The sequence below is a fragment of the Eleginops maclovinus genome, chromosome 10 (genome assembly GCF_036324505.1).
Source record: "Eleginops maclovinus isolate JMC-PN-2008 ecotype Puerto Natales chromosome 10, JC_Emac_rtc_rv5, whole genome shotgun sequence".
In the NCBI taxonomy this organism is placed as follows: domain Eukaryota; kingdom Metazoa; phylum Chordata; class Actinopteri; order Perciformes; family Eleginopidae; genus Eleginops; species Eleginops maclovinus.
The window spans coordinates 10,505,123-10,521,031 of NC_086358.1; the positions used below are offsets into that span (position 1 = coordinate 10,505,123).

Sequence of the window (15,909 nt, forward strand, 5' to 3'; positions counted from 1 at the left end):
GTGCTCAGAGTAGATTTCCATAGACAATGCATGGCAGCCAGCCACACTGCTGTGTTTTGGCTGTTAAAGTAGGTTTTATTTATGATTTAGCTTTTAAGTATGCAACATTACTCTTTAAGTTTACTAATACTGCTTACTTTGCTGCTTGTGTCATATGGGCCAAGTGTTTTTTAGCCCCTAAAGGTCCCCTGTGCCCTACCTGCTCAGCACTAAACAGACACGTTTAGCAACATAGCCTAGCATATAGCAGCTGAGGACGAAAACAGGTAAAAAAAAAGGGTAGGTAATGGACTTTCGCTCTTTAGGTGGCCAGAGACAGGACTCCACATGAATCATAATGTTGTTACTTAACATGCTGGATGTGTAAATATCAGATTCTGTGAACCGAACAAGCTGCAAGGTTTCATTCTTATACATAAATCGTGCTTACATAAGTAAGAGTGCGAGAAGTTTATGCGAAACTAAAACCATTCTTCACTGAATACAACATATCTCTCTACTGTCTTTGTCGTGTTGATGAAATGTTACACATTCAACCAAGTTGAGAGTTAGCCAAAGGTTTTTTTTTTTAAACAAAAACAACCTTGACTCATTGTTAAAGCCTTTATGTGCATTTAATAACAACCAATGTGTAAAAAGGTTTTACTTCGATCCATTATGTGTCCCCATTTCGCCTTTGGGTCATGAGAGGATAGAGACTGTCCCTGCTCAAATTGTGCAACAAAATATGTTCACATCCGTCCAGAGAACATTGTTCCCTCATGTTTCCTGCACACTCTACCAAGAGCTTAGTCCAATAGAAAAATACATAAATAGAAACATTTTTAAGCAACAGTTTATAATCGTTAATTAAGCAAGAGCATACGTCCCAAGTGCAAGGCATAAACTATGTTATATTCTCTAATGAACAAATAAATAGCTGACACATTTATTCTCTCTGTTTCCAATGTTGTTTCCATTAAGCTTTATAAGCAAACCATTCTTCCAGAATACATTACACAGCGCAGTTTATTTTATTTCACATATTCCTAAGAAGAAGAGAAATATATGCAGCCTATCATTATACTCACACAGAAGGCACACCAACAAGACGTTGGCAAGAGTGTGTGTATTTACAGCTGCAAAAAGAAATCTAAATACAGTGCAGTAAATAGAACATTGTGTCTAAAAAAAACACCCCTCAAAATCATCGGCATGCTGTTGCTCGGCACTAACAACCCCAACTTTGTGAACTCAAGTGTGGACATATGACAGTGAGGGCAAAGAGGAGGGAAAGAATCTGTCCAGCCCCTGACCAGGAAATGCCAAGTAAGACATGCTCGAATACTTCCTCTGTGGTCTCTTATTTCAGCAGAGGGTGGAAAGAGAAGCCGGGTCTGTGAGGGGAGAGAGCAGCAGCATCTGGAAGGGCCTACAGAGGAACCAAATGTAAACATGTGTACACTGCATGGTGAAGGCTGGGCTCTTAAAGTGTGTAGGTTTGCTGTCAGAAGACACAAGCAGACAAAAAGCTATTGGATTTTCACTAAATAAATCTCTGTATTATTTGTGGCTTCTCTGCACTGAAAAGGAAGATTCTGGAAAGGCTTTTGAAATCTGAAAAATGTGCCTTGTTTCTTATCACTCTAAACTATTATTATACAGGGTTTTTGTATATAAGATATATACATTCTCACGAGAACATTACGACCGTTTACAAGATGGCGTCGCGGACCTAAACAACAATGCGATGTCCGAGCTCCATAAAAACAAAGCAGTCTTTGCATTCTGGTGATCTATTCGACACGATTTTCATATTTCTGGAGTAGTTGTACCATTTGTGACAAACAGAAATATTGTTTTCTAGTTTCACTTAAAAATTTGACAGGGATTTTGGTATGAGGGCGAACCCCAAAAGTAAGAGGGCACTGCGCCCTGTTACCTGGTTTAAAAAAAACAACCTGTTATATGAAAATTGCATCTTTAGTTTTAAATAGAATATTCATCTTAAAACGTCGCAATTGGGGTATTTTCAGCCCACAGCAGTGTTACAAACAGGTATTGATTTATAAAAACAAAAGGAGACAGCGTTTAGGGAAGGGCCCAGCACAGGTAATCAAACATTGATTATGGACTCCGCTATAAGGGAAATTCACAAGTCACTCAACCAATCAGTCAGTTTGGTTAGCCTGTAGCCTGGGAGCCGAAACCAAGGAAAGAAAAAGATAATCAAGGCAGCAGAAGGCAATGCACGTAAACATAACTTTGAGATGTAATGCAAGTTGATTGTTCATTAACACCTTATTTTGTGTTTGTCACATCCTGAGTCTGGGCCTAACCGGTGCCTTGAGTCATTAATAACACAAGCCGAAGCAGAAATCTCCCTTGACATCACACAAACTAATTAAAAAACATTTTTGGGATTTAGTGCTACCAATTAGCATGTAAAAAAACACCTCCTAATGGCCCATCACAAAATATTTAATTTTGTGTTTCAGTTTGCACAGATACAGAATGATTCGCTTTTCTTGAGAAGAAGAGAAGTTAAGTGATGCGTAGGTCATCTGGTTGTTCCCTGTGATGTGAGACACCTGGGATTATTATAACTTGCAACTTGGGTGGAGAAAAAGATTCCCTGAAAAACATTCGGAAGCCGATGCAGTGAAGCATCCAGCAGTGCGACTGACAACGCACAAGAAAAGGCAAATATAGCTAACCCTTAAGCTCACTGGGGCACTAAATTCCACACATCTGTAAGAGCATCTTTGAAGGTGGATATTTACTGTATGTAATTTAAGAGAGACTTCTTTCAGCTGTCAAAAATAGTAGTCGGAGTCTGACACCTGCTTAGAGCAGCATGCACACTGAGCCAAGGAACAAAATGAGGCGAAAGCTATGCTGTGTGAAAGAAATCACAGCTTTAAATGTGTCTATTTGAAAGAAATGTGTAGGCATGCATATGCTTACAGACAAAGCTTTGGTTTCAGAAGTGCCGTTGAACAACAATTAATTTAAGTGAAAACAAATCAACCTACTGTATAATTGTGATTTCCATAGCAGTGGTATTTAGCCTCTGTTTAGATGTTTATCTTAATCCCAGGGTCTTTATTTTTTCCAACCTAAAACATAATTTGTAGCACCTTCATATAAGCCTGAGTAGCGTCTGCAGGTATTCATTTCTGACTGAAAACTGCCCAACAACCTGTGTTTAGCCTGGAAGGCTTGTTGCTTTGACCCTAGTCATTTTTGAAGGCGTCTCAGATGAGTGAGTCAACATTTTTTACCAATGCAGGTCGTCTGTCATCTGCACTGTGGTTGCTGGGTAGTAACAACAATGGCCTCATTCAGCAATCTTTCTAAAATCCAGAAACATTTTCAAGAAGATCCTGACATTACGTTTTCTTATTTTGAATGTGTTCTTAGGTACGAATAGATTGTTCATACACTCAAAAGTACAATTAGGAGCCATGCCCTCCAATAATTAGTGATTGATCTTGCTATAAGTAGGCCCTAAGTAGGTCTTATTGTGCGCCCTAGGCTTGCTCCCACAATGTGATATTTACTGCTGCTTGTTTGCTGCTCCATTCCTGCAGAAGTACCTCCACATCAGAAGTATATAAGGGCCTCTTTAGACCTTGGTTTGGGCCTTCTTGAGGTAATTTTTCCAACGTTTTTTTCAATGTCTGTGTGCACACTGCCCTTCAATCTCATGCCTTCTTTGCAACGCCCTGATAAATAGTATATATACAGGGTTTCCCACACATAGACTGTACTTGGGCGGGCAGCCCAGGTATATTAACGGTCGCCAAAGTATATTTCGCGATCCATTTAGCTTTTTTTTTAGTTTTTTTTAATCCGTCCGCGAGCACGACGCCATCCGCAATAGATTAACTAGTGGACAATGAGCTCCTCGCTCTACGCCTCCTGTACCTGTTCGCTCTGCTATCGTGTGTCGTGTATTGACGCGTTGCATTAACGGCAAACACAATATATAAATGGAACAAGTCCCACAGGCCATACTTGAGCTGCAACGTGCAAGGAAATCAAAGTCCAGCCGTCATTCCAGGAGCTTAACCTGTAATTTGTGGCACATTGTTTAGTAACATGGAATTTTGGTTCCAGGCACGCTCTTTGCTGATCCCAAAGCGAGACACAGAGAGGGAGAGAGTAAATAGGTAATCACCCTTCAATGCATTGAGATCAAGGTATGCATGCTAATTTTCCTGAAGTCACACGGTTATCTGTATAAGTTTAAGTCACAAATTGATATGAAATCTGACCTTTAACCAATATTCATAAGATAGCCTGGGCATTGGTGATGCCGTGTTATAACCAGGAGGATTAATAAACCGGGGAGGTAATCAATGCTGAGAGGTGCTGGACTGGAGAGTCGCGGGTTTGAAATCATCGTATGAGACAGCTTGTGGGAGCAAAGGATTACTACTTGGTTTCTTTTCATCAGCTTTCACATCTCACTTTGCAAGGCCACAAAGGGCAAGCATAGCTGGTGATCACGGCAAGATTATATAGAGATAATGTGGCTTATAATTACCATCACTCATCTGCATGAGGCTAATATCAAAGAGTAGAAAAAAGATAGTAATTTAGCCATTCAGTGAATTACTTGATTGAAGTAGAAAATTACATGGCTGCCGTTAGCGGCTAATTGGATTTCAAAGAAAAGCTAGTCTGTTTCAAAGAAAAAATAATCTCATCATTGGTATTGTTATTATTATTATGAGGAGAGGGAATAGGGGGAGGAATGGGAGGAGGGGGGCAGTGTAGCAGAAGCAATAGGTGTATTATTAATAAGAAGAGGTTGTTGAACTGTAGCACTAGTAGAAATAAAAGGACACTAGAAGAAGTGGTAGGAGTACTAGAATAAGAAGGAGCAGTAGTAGCTGTAAAGCAGAACTAGTAGAAGTACTAGTTATAATGTCTAGAAGTAGTGGTCAAAGAAGACATAATCAGATCTCAATCTCCTGAATTTTGAGCCATTTTCACACCTTTTTCCTTTTGGCTATCACTACGTTTAAGGCTGGCCTTGCACCTCGTCCTCCTCGTGAGAGACAAAGAAAACATTAAGACAAATAAATGCTTGAGCGTCTTCGTGGAAAGAAAAATTCCCCCTTTCTTTCATGCATCAATTAGTAGTAGCATTGGGAGAAGTAGTAGATAGATATGACTTTTATTGATCCCAATTTGGGAAATAGAAAGTAGTAGTAGATACATGTAGTAGAAGTAGCATAAGGTTGTAATTGTGTCAGACATAAATAACATTATTCCCAGCCCCAACAGGCTTACAACACTATTATTTAAAAAAAGCCAAAACCAGATTAACAACATTCATATAATAAACCCTACTGATACTTTAGAGCTTTAAAAGTAAAAGTAGTCAAAATAATGAACAATAAAATAACCATTCCATTATGTCCTTGTCCTAGAACAAAGCAGTAAAAGAAGTGGTTGTAGTAGCAGTAAAAGAAGTGTGCTTCTCGTTGTTGGTATTTGTGATGTACAGTACTGGCAGGTATCCTGTGTCACAGTGTGTATTTCAACAAGCACACTAACACACGGTCAGACAGACATGCGGTAACTGCTACATATAGGGATTGGACTAAGAGGAAATAAATCACATTACTGGCTGAGTCGTTGGGCTTCCACTGATGGAGCTTCTAATTTAGTGCCTTTACCTTGGTGCCAGCGGAGAACTGGAACACCGGAGGATACTGGAATACTGGACTGGGACCAGCCCTCTGCAGAAATTCTGCAAACATGCATGAATAGAACAATTTATGAAAGCACTTTCCGTCTCCAATTGGATGGAAAACTGCCCCACCACCACCACCCCCAAAAAAGTAAGCCTGCTGACTGTTGCTAGGTGTCTCTCTCTCTTTTTAACTGATGGACACAGAAATAGCGCTCTTCTGACTCCATCCGGCACTCGTGTTTCCATCACACATGTAATTCAATCAGCCCGTCATCTGTGCTAATACCCAACACATGAGCAGCACCGGTATAATCATAGCCATAACTCATCGCTCAACAACAATAGTTCATGCTCGCCTGGTGCGCACAGCTGTTGCAATCTAACTGGAGATTCAGTCGGAGGGGTAGATATCTCAGACGCTGACATGTCGGTCAATCAAACACAAACTGTATTTAAATGAATCTGAAAGTGTTTTGTTTTCAGAGTTATTTTTAATTCACTTTATCTGCTAACTCAGCTGATAGTCTGGTAATGCTGTGGTGCTAAATAAGTCCAGACGATATCAGATTAATTTGCAGCTTTACTGCCTGAATGTCTTATCTGTCATGAGCTTGGAATGCCATAAATCTTGCACCTCCGGGCACATGGCAGGAAAACGAGTGTAATCTGTTAATGATGATGTCATGCCTCGTTATATGTGACTCATCTTGGTGTATACATCCCCAGAGTAGAGGACACACAGATAGCAAACCTTATCAGGTTTAGGCAACTGTGATATGCATCTTTTACAATAAAGTGTGTGTTCTCTATCAGGAACCACATCAAACATTTTAAAGATGAATTGCTAATGGTACGTTAAGGTATATGGCCTCACTGCATGCTCTTCCTCCTTCCAAACCACTTCTTTCATCAAACTCCTCCATGTCTCTTGACATCAAGCAGGCACCGCAAACTGTCTGTTCATCTCCAAAGGCCGCCAGAACATCCGTGCATGCACAGACATGTTTATGTTGTTTTTGATGCATAGAAAAAAACATTTTTTTCCACATGCAATCTATTACTTCTGCCATCCCAGATATGGACGCTGACATGCTGTGATGCTAATAGCGTTCACCCTTGACATCTGAAAAGTCGCAATAACTGAGAAACTTTATAAAATTCAGACTTGAATGTCACCAATATTATTTGGAAAATATTTATACAAAATGTAATCAAACTACACAAACCAACACACTGAGGGCCATGAGAGGGAGCACAACTCCAGAAATATCAGATACGGTGCTTCAGAGGAAAAACATACCTTATCTCATCTACAAATGTATAGAAAAGGATCTCCGACTTTGGTCTTATCTATAGTCCAAATGCTTTGAGACCCTTGACTTTATCACGATGCTGTTTCCTAATTTGTCCCACATCCAATATGCTAAATTAACATTGAAGAAAAGGGCCTTACAGTTTACCCGTGATTTACGTTTACATTCTTTGATTATTTGTTGTGATCTACTGTCTCTTTGAATTGATATTGTCTTTGTTGCCTTTTTTATAACAAATTGGGGCACCCGACAACCCCAGCATGATCGATAACTTTCAGAATGATTTTTGATGCTTAATAATATACAATTGCCCAAAATCCAATTAAGGAGGCTTCAGCCAAACTGTTTTTTAGTAGGTAAATATTTATGGTATTTCTAACCTGATCACTTCCAGTCCTGCAATCATATACCCATGACAATAACATTTGCAGGTTATGAATTTCTTTCATCCATCATTCATCTTATGACCGCATAAAGTGCTGCATGAAGACCCTCCTCTTATGACATTGCAGTTTTTGTATGCTGGTTGTATTAGCAAGTACAGTTTAAAGATGTACGGGATAAAACAACTGTTTTGCCAACCTTGAACCAAACACCATGCTGTTCACATCATGGCAAAGATGGCAAACATTACCATGTTCTTTTGTTTTCAGACAACACAAGACAATTATTTTATTGCAGTTGGCTGTGAGTATTAAAATACTTAAAAATGGAAACGTGTCACTGTTGATTAATTGTAGGTTTAAATACCTTGAATGACAGTTTTGGCTGACGTAAAGGCATCCAGTTTTCTTTGGTTTGACAGGCACTTCCATTTATAAGGTGCATTAAACAGATACATCAGAACTTTTGACAAGACAAAAAGTATTTTATTTTTGTAGATATGCAATATCTAACACAAGACTGGTGCTGAAATTCTTGTAGAACCTTTGTAACAACGCCTTGGCTTCATACTGTATAGATTTTAGGGTGCTTTAACTAGGTGGCATTCACACCTAATAGTCCACTTCTTTGGTGCGCACCAGAGGTAGGTTTGTTACATTGTTTTATTTGTCAGAAGGTTCGGTTTGAGTTCACACAGTCAAACCTTAAACGGACTATAAACTGTAAACAAAATTCATGTTTTGTTTTTTTTCCCAGAAGGCATCTGTGTTTTTCGTAGCCCCCACGTTTGTTCCCTGCAGCTCATCTTGTGTGCTACAACTTCTCCTTCAGTAACCACAACAGGAAATGACACATTAATACCACAATTCCTATGTTTTGGTGCGGAGTGCGTTCACACCAGCGACGCACCGCTCAAGAGTGCATTAGTAAGCGCCCCGAAACCACCTCTTTTGGAGTCCGGTAGTTAAGTTCACATCAGAGGTCTACTGTCTTCACACCAACCCAAATTAACCGCAACAAGGGGTTAACACTCCAGGGTTCGATTCAACCGTACTAAACAAGGCTGTTGTGAACCTGACCTTAGACTTGCTCTTAGGTGTTTTAATAAACAATGTAAAAAATCTTTCATATCATAATGGTAGGTTAATACAGCAATGTGCAGCATTCTTGCCTTGATTCACTGAAGGACACATAGGCCTACTGTCGCCTTTGATATAACAAACAGTCGCCTTTCAAGAATTTACATTGTAATTACAGAACACCGCATGACATTGTACACCACCCACTCATATTACAGTTACAAAGAAAGAAATTACCTTGTGACCTTGTGTTTTTTATCTAGTTATTCTCAGCTTCAGCATGGGTTGTTGTATTGACACTGAAACTATGAGGTCTAGAAAATATAGCAATGAGGAATTACAGTACACGTGTTAAGAGGTTTATTGTTTCCATTGTGTTGTGCTGATGCCATATCAAAAGTTTGGCTGTCCTGACAAATGCATCAGAAAGCATGAAATTGTTGGCTTGTGGAAACTCTATCTGCAAACAATAGACCTCATTCAAATGCGTACATTTTTTACCATGGGGTGTCAGAGTGTATGACAACTTAAAAAAGTACTTCTGTGACTCAAAGTATTTCTTTCTCATGTAAAAAAGCTCCAGGGTCAGAGGGATATCTTCACCGCATTACAAACTGGAGATTTCTGTCAGAAAAATAAAGAGAGCTGAATCAGAAAAGCTTAGGAGCAGCCTCGCTTCGGTCAACCTGCCACTTCAAATGTCACGTGCAGGGTTTGAAAATTCACTCTAATTTGCTCGACTGCAAACATCCATTAGCGGCTCGGCTCCCCTCCAAATGGCCCTACTTTGTCCCAGAAGTGACAGCGAGCACAAAAGGTGACAAATAAGATAGACTGTGGTGGTGGACATGTAATGCTCTGGAAGACGAAGTGAGCTGCAATTGTGTCAAATTATTGGAGTTGATTTGAGCTTAGGCTAAAAAAAGATCCTCAAAAGTCATTTAGGATATAGCTCCACAAAACACCAAACCTCCAAGCTCTTCAGATATCTGTTCCAGCTGATTCTACCTTATGTACTAAGGCTTAGCAGAGTCCCAGATTCCAAACTGTCGTACGTGCCTTTGCTTCATGTCGCCCTGTCCTTTCTTTTTCCTTACTTCTGCTGTACTACCACTAAAGGCAAACCCCACACAAAAACAAGAACAACTTTAAAGCCCTTTCATAGGTCAGAACTGCTCAATTCTAGCCCAATCATTTGCTGACTGAGGAACTCCTAAGCAATGGAGCAGGTTCTGGACACGCAAAGTGCCACATATGCTTGCTGGGGTGCAGAGAAATATTTTGGGAAGAATATGAGTGTTAGGATGAAACTGTGCATGCTGATGACAACATCAATTATGCAGCAGGGCTTTGAGTTTGAGTACTCTCTCATGAAAACACCAAACTACAGTCATGGAGTCCCTCTTAAGCCATCACAAGCGTAAATGTTTGATCCTTCAAAGAAACAGAAGATTAAAAGAAAGACTTTTAGAGAATGTTTTATACGAAATTGTGGTGTGCATACTTCAAATTCTAAGTGACATTGAAAAGAAGGGAAAGCATATTTTCTCTCAGCTACATCTCTCTCAATCAGACTAATATTTGAAGTATGCATTGACTTACCAGTCCGTCACAGTTGCTGATAGCCACAGAGGCCTCTGGCATGTCGCTGACGTCTCCAGTGAAAACACAGTCCCCGTGGATACGTTCCTTGGCCTTTTCCACAAAGTCCTCATGCCATTCCACAAAAGCCCCTGGGGCCACAAGCCTCCTGTTGGCCCTCAGGCGGAGGTGTAGTTCTTTTCCAAACACAGTGACATTGAAAAACAAGTGCTGCATAGAGGCGGGGGTGACTGGGGGCATCTCGGGGGCACTGCGAGCCACTCTCCTGCTGAAGGCTGACGCGGCATCAGCATCAGCATCATCTTTACTTCCACTTCCAGCAGAGACCACGTGAGAAATGTACCGGCCCTGGGAGTCTGTGCTGAATGGCACGATAAGACCATATTCACTTAACTTTCCAGAGAGTTTTTCTGATGGGACAGATAGTGTCAAGTGAGAATCACATTCACAGACCTATGGCAAGCTATTATGGAGAAAAAAAAGACTATAAGGGAAAGTTGGCCGAATAACTTAAAAGGTATACTGAATTATAGAGGCCAGAAGTAAACATTATAACATACTTATTTTATATTAAGCATTTAACAGCTTCTCAGAAATGATGTTTGTCTTTACAACACTGAATATTATGAGTTATAATTCTGCAGAAAAAAAGGGGAATCAAGCAGTTTAACATTGACTTCATCCATAACAGTTAGGCTGTCAGACTTATTATATGGACAGGTATTAATGAATTTATGCCATCATTTTGGATCATTGCTCCTCCACATTTAGACTTTAGAGTGCACAGATTACTGATACAAATTGCAAAAAAAGTAAGTGGATAACTCACCATGTGTTTCTGCAGCGAAAATATGATCCAAAAATAGTTGACTGAGTGAAAAGCACATCAGTAAATACGTACAATCCATAGCGAGGGCTAAAGTGTCAAAGCTGCCACTTCAGCACTGAGTTTTCCTTTCTGTTGTAAACTTTGAGCAAAGTCTTTCCTTGTGAACAAAAAGCGCAAATGCAGGAGAGGTCCTCAGCGTTGAGCTGTAGTGAAGCAGCCGGGCATTTCTGAAAGTTTCCCTCTAGACGCCAAACTGACGGATACTCACAAGTTGTTTCCAATGTTTTGGCCTGTGCTGAACTGCATAGACCATGACTGTCCAATCCATTTAGGGAGTTAAGGGGGGGATATCTGGGGTGCTGATGACGACAACTCTCCCCGGTAAAAACCAGGACGGTTTGAAGAGGTAGCCCACTTTTTTTCCACCCGTCTCCGTCCCTTTCCTTCCCCAGATAACTTTTTAAAAAGGCAGTGCAAGTTAACGCACGCCTACGCTGAAAAAAAAAGTCGGAAGAGTTCAGATATAGTGTGCAGAGACAGAGTGTCCCGGTGGTGAAACATCTGCCGTCCAGTCGTGCACCATTACGCACCAATGGTTCGGCTGCGGGACTCTCCACTGCTCAACTTGAAGCCACTACCAGCCAACAGTGGGAGCGCCTTCTCTCCACCAGACAACCACATATTAAGCCAACCGATTCTTTCAGCTAAAAAAAAAGAAAAAAGAAAGTAACTGGAGACGTTATATCATCATGTCCACCTCCACGTCTAATATCTTAAAAAGTCCCTCTTCTAATGCGTGAAATGTATACCAGATGCATGGTTATAACTCATATATGTTTACATGAGGCCACAAACACGTCAGTGATAACGCTGCAATAAATCAGGGATGACACAGGTCAAAACGTTCCAATGCACGTGCACGAATAGAAGAGGAATGTTTTGAGAAAAATCAATTTAATTATTATCTTATGTTGGTTTAAATACGGGAATTAGACAATGAGGATCAGAGAAATGCCCACTTGACAACACCTAACAACAGTCAAAGTCAAAAACCTTAAGGGGGTATATAAATTCCCCAAATATAATATTACATTACTTTATTTTTTTTTAAAGAAACAGGAGATCAAACTGTTTGGTTTCTCAAGTCTATCTCAAAATAATGCTCATGTGTGCAATGATACAGTTAATGGTGGCTGTTATTATTCCTTGTATTCATTTTCAGCAATTAAAGATTATAATATTTGAATCCAAGTCAATTAGATTAGAATTTGGGGGTGGAGGGAGTTTTTAAAGTTTCTTTAAACAAAGCATTGAAAAAAGTGTAGAGATTTAGAGCCAAATATAGTGCATTTGAAGGTAAGGTCAAGTGATTTTTCTAACTAATCATGTTGTATGTCGATATAATATAGTTTAGTATAAACAAAAGCACGCCTTGCATGATCCTACCTAATGACATTTTTCAGTTTGCATCTCAAATTTTCATAATCTGGGCTAATCCTGCAGATGTCACTGTGAGCATATGTTCCATTTGCAGAAAGGGAACAAATCCAACAACATCATTAGAGTTTGAATAGGTGTGAAAACTCTCCAGTAGATTTCATCAGAGTAATGAAAGCCTGTTAAAACTTTGGATGACTGCTCAAGCAACTTAGACTCTTTTTTTTTTTTGGACTAAGCTCACCCTGCTGGAGTCCAGACGTTGTCAGACATGACCACGCAGAGACTGAACCAACAACTCTGGAATCCTTCTGAGAGGAAGAGAAGGGGGTTGGGTTGAAATGAGTTTTGACTTTAACGTACTTGTTTTTTTTCAGGAAAAAGGTGTCTAGACTGGACATTGTTTTGCCTCCACAGTTCCTCGACTGTGTCTGGGCTCTGTTGATTTGCGCGACCTCCCCCATGCAGCGCCATACTATCATTCTGTGGCTAATTAGCTCCATGCTCCCAGGATGGTCAATGTAGAGCAGGTGTGGGTTTTTATGCAGTCATCATCCCCCCAGGGCCGCAATGAGAGGATTGGATGCTGGTCCAAATTTGTACATTAATAAGCCATGGAAACTAACCACAGCATTAAGAGATGGAAACCATTAACAGCCTTGTAAGACGTTTTATGCTATTTTTCCATGCAAACTGTTTGGAGTGTTTTTTGTTGTTTTTGTTTCGTTTGTGTCTAAAATGCCAGGGTGACATTCCACAATATGGCATTAAATTATAAGTCTTGTTTTTTTCCTTTCCAAAAATGAATAGCTTAACTCACAGGTTGTGGTTACGTCCACACAAGAACATTTTTTTACTACAGTGCTCGCATTAGAACTTTGTGTCCCTCACAACAGGAGTGTTAAAGCAAAACCTGAATACACTCTTGAATATCATACAACCCAACTGTTGAGTATTTTAACCAAGCCGCAAGATATCCAATTGAGACAGCCAGTCCTCTACAGAAATGTGATTTATTTAACTATAAACACTTCAAAATATAAAAGCATCCATTATTTTCAATCTATTACTTCACAGAAACTTCAAACTACTTCGCACTGTACTCTTCTGAATCAAACTGACAATTTATAATCTGCTACACAGTAGTTTGGCCAGTCTTTGAGAGTACAGCTTCAGAAAAAAATAAAACTTCTTCCCTCGTGTTTCTAGCAATGGGGAGAAGTTAAAGAAGTGTGTGTGGAGTTGTGGAAGCCTCAGTGTGTGCTGTAATGTGGTCTAGCCATGCCAGCGTGCTGAGAAAATATGTGACTGTTCATCTCTCGAGATGCAGGGAGATGCAAAGCAGCTGCTAGTCTGCCCGGCAGCTTGAAGGAAGAGAGAAGCCTCTGCCAATTTAGGAACCAGCAACTTGAATAAGTTGTTATTATCGTCCTCCGCCCCATGGCAAAAGAGGGATTTTAACTCAATGAGTTTCACTTGACCTTCCTTAGAAAATGTGATTACTCTGTAATGAGTGTGGGAGTCTTTACTGTAAATGCAGCTGCAACAGTACTGTAATATGTGTCTCTTTATTTTTGGCTGAAGTCTATCATGTCCACCCAAGAGTTTTATGTCTGCTTGTTTTGTCAGATCACCAAAACTAGTTAACGTTTTTAATAATTATTTGGTGGAATGTTGAAGGAATAGCTTTACATTTTGTGAAATACACATTCACTTTCTTGCCAAGAGATATATGTTAGTTTAGACTAAATATTGGCTTTGACCATGCCCTATAGCATGAAATATAAAAGATCTGACTCCCATTTGAAAGGACCTCATCATTTCTCTGCATCTTTTATAACTGTAATAAATCACTGGTGGAAAATAAACACATGAGATGTGATGACGCTATGATTAAGGTTTGGTTAGGATTTAAGGGAAGATTATGGTTTGGATTAAAATCTATTTTCAAATTTAGGGGACCTTTGTCACTATAGTAACAATAATAAACATGTGGTTAAGACTTTTGAACGATTGCATTCATGCATTAAAGAACACCAACGATGCTGACTGTTTGAAAGTCAAACACAGGAAACAAACAGCCGTCTTCTGTATTAAAGTCAAACTGATTGTTGAGTCAGACGTCTAGATCAACATATTGCCTCCTTCTTCATGTATTATGTCTAAATTCATCAAAGCTTACCGTCTCCTGGCTGTAACTTTGATGGACAGACACTATGCACTCTCTTTGCACGAAAGCAAGAACGCTTATTTCCCCCAACAGTCAAACTATTAGTATTTAACTCAAGCATACATCCCTAATTTTACTTGCAAGCCTTTTTTGATTTTAGAGATTGATCAGTTGGTGGCTGACTTTGCATTTGAAACCTCCTTTCTAACATTCCTGTATAATTGTATGTTGTAAAGATAGCTGTTACCAACCTACTACCATTTGGACCCCTACCAACCACGCAAAAGGGTGAAAGAAATATCAAATTCACAGCATTTCAATGATATACCACCCCTTTGATGCAGATTTGTTTTTTTTCCTTTCTGTCCTACTGTAGTTTCCCGCACCAGAGAGTACAGACAATAGCTAACTTGTTATTATCCTCTGTAAACAAAGAGAACATAAACGTGAACACGGAGTAAGAACATTTATTTACTTACCCTACATTTTCCTCTAAAGCTTTTCAATTTCTCTGCTAAATAAATAACATAAAAACGCCACAACGCTAATTGACAATTACCACCTTAAATCCTATGTTGATGTTACGTTAGCATCACGCTAATCGCTAGCCTAAATTCAATACTTTGCTGTTGTTGAAGTTTTATTATTTTAGTTTTGCACACACATTTATTATAGTGTTAGGCTTACTTGCTGTTTCTTTAGTTGCACTTTTAAATATAAATGACCAACAAACCTGAGGCAAATCATACCTTAAGGCTGTGTGTTCTAGATGTTTGTAGTTTTAAGAGTTGATTCTTGAATAGGAAACAGCACTTAACCCATTTAGTAGCCGAGCTGTCAATCTGATCAGATATTCCTCCTTACTACCGTAGTATTTCGTAAACGTGGCCATGTTTAACCCAATAAACAATGAGAGATTTATTGTTGTAGGCCCACAGCAGTATCGCCACCATGTGGTCATTTCTAAAATACGATATAAAGCCTTAAACCTCGATTTCCACAAGATGTGGATTATGTTCACCCCGGATTTTTTCAGTTCAAAACAGATGTGGCTGCAAAAAGTTATCCTATTTTTTTTACTTTCACCCCACTCCTCTAACACATTTTAGCCATTATCACCATTTGGTAACATAAAATGTTGTAATTAATACAAAAATGACGACTGTTATCCTACAGTTGTCTTCCAACTTTTTGCAGGTGTTATCTTTTTGACCTTAGCTGGCATAACCCCATGGCCAGTGTTGTTTGAACACAATCACCACTTAAATTGATTATATGAATATGAAGACCCCACTGCAAAGCAAGATTGTGATTCACCTTAAGATATAATTTGGTGGTCATAAATCTGACTAAGGGTTGACCTTTATGAATCCAAGTCCAAGGCTAGTCTTATGTCTGTCAGAGCA

At 39.5% G+C, this 15,909-nt stretch overlaps 1 protein-coding gene across 3 annotated transcripts in view; it reads right to left on the bottom strand.

Moving 5' to 3' along the window:
* LOC134871085 (A disintegrin and metalloproteinase with thrombospondin motifs 3) overlaps nucleotides 1-11,450 on the bottom strand; it is a 42,931-nt gene extending 31,481 nt beyond the window's left edge. For all 3 annotated transcript variants that reach the window (XM_063893678.1, XM_063893679.1, XM_063893677.1), the window contains exons 1-2: nucleotides 10,897-11,450; nucleotides 10,068-10,477 (exon numbers count right to left, since the gene is read on the bottom strand). In XM_063893678.1, coding sequence (XP_063749748.1) covers nucleotides 10,068-10,477; nucleotides 10,897-10,975 — 489 coding nt within the window. In that variant the 5' untranslated portion in view covers nucleotides 10,976-11,450. The remainder of the gene's footprint in view (nucleotides 1-10,067; nucleotides 10,478-10,896) is intronic.
* Between the last annotated feature and the right edge of the window lie 4,459 nt (nucleotides 11,451-15,909).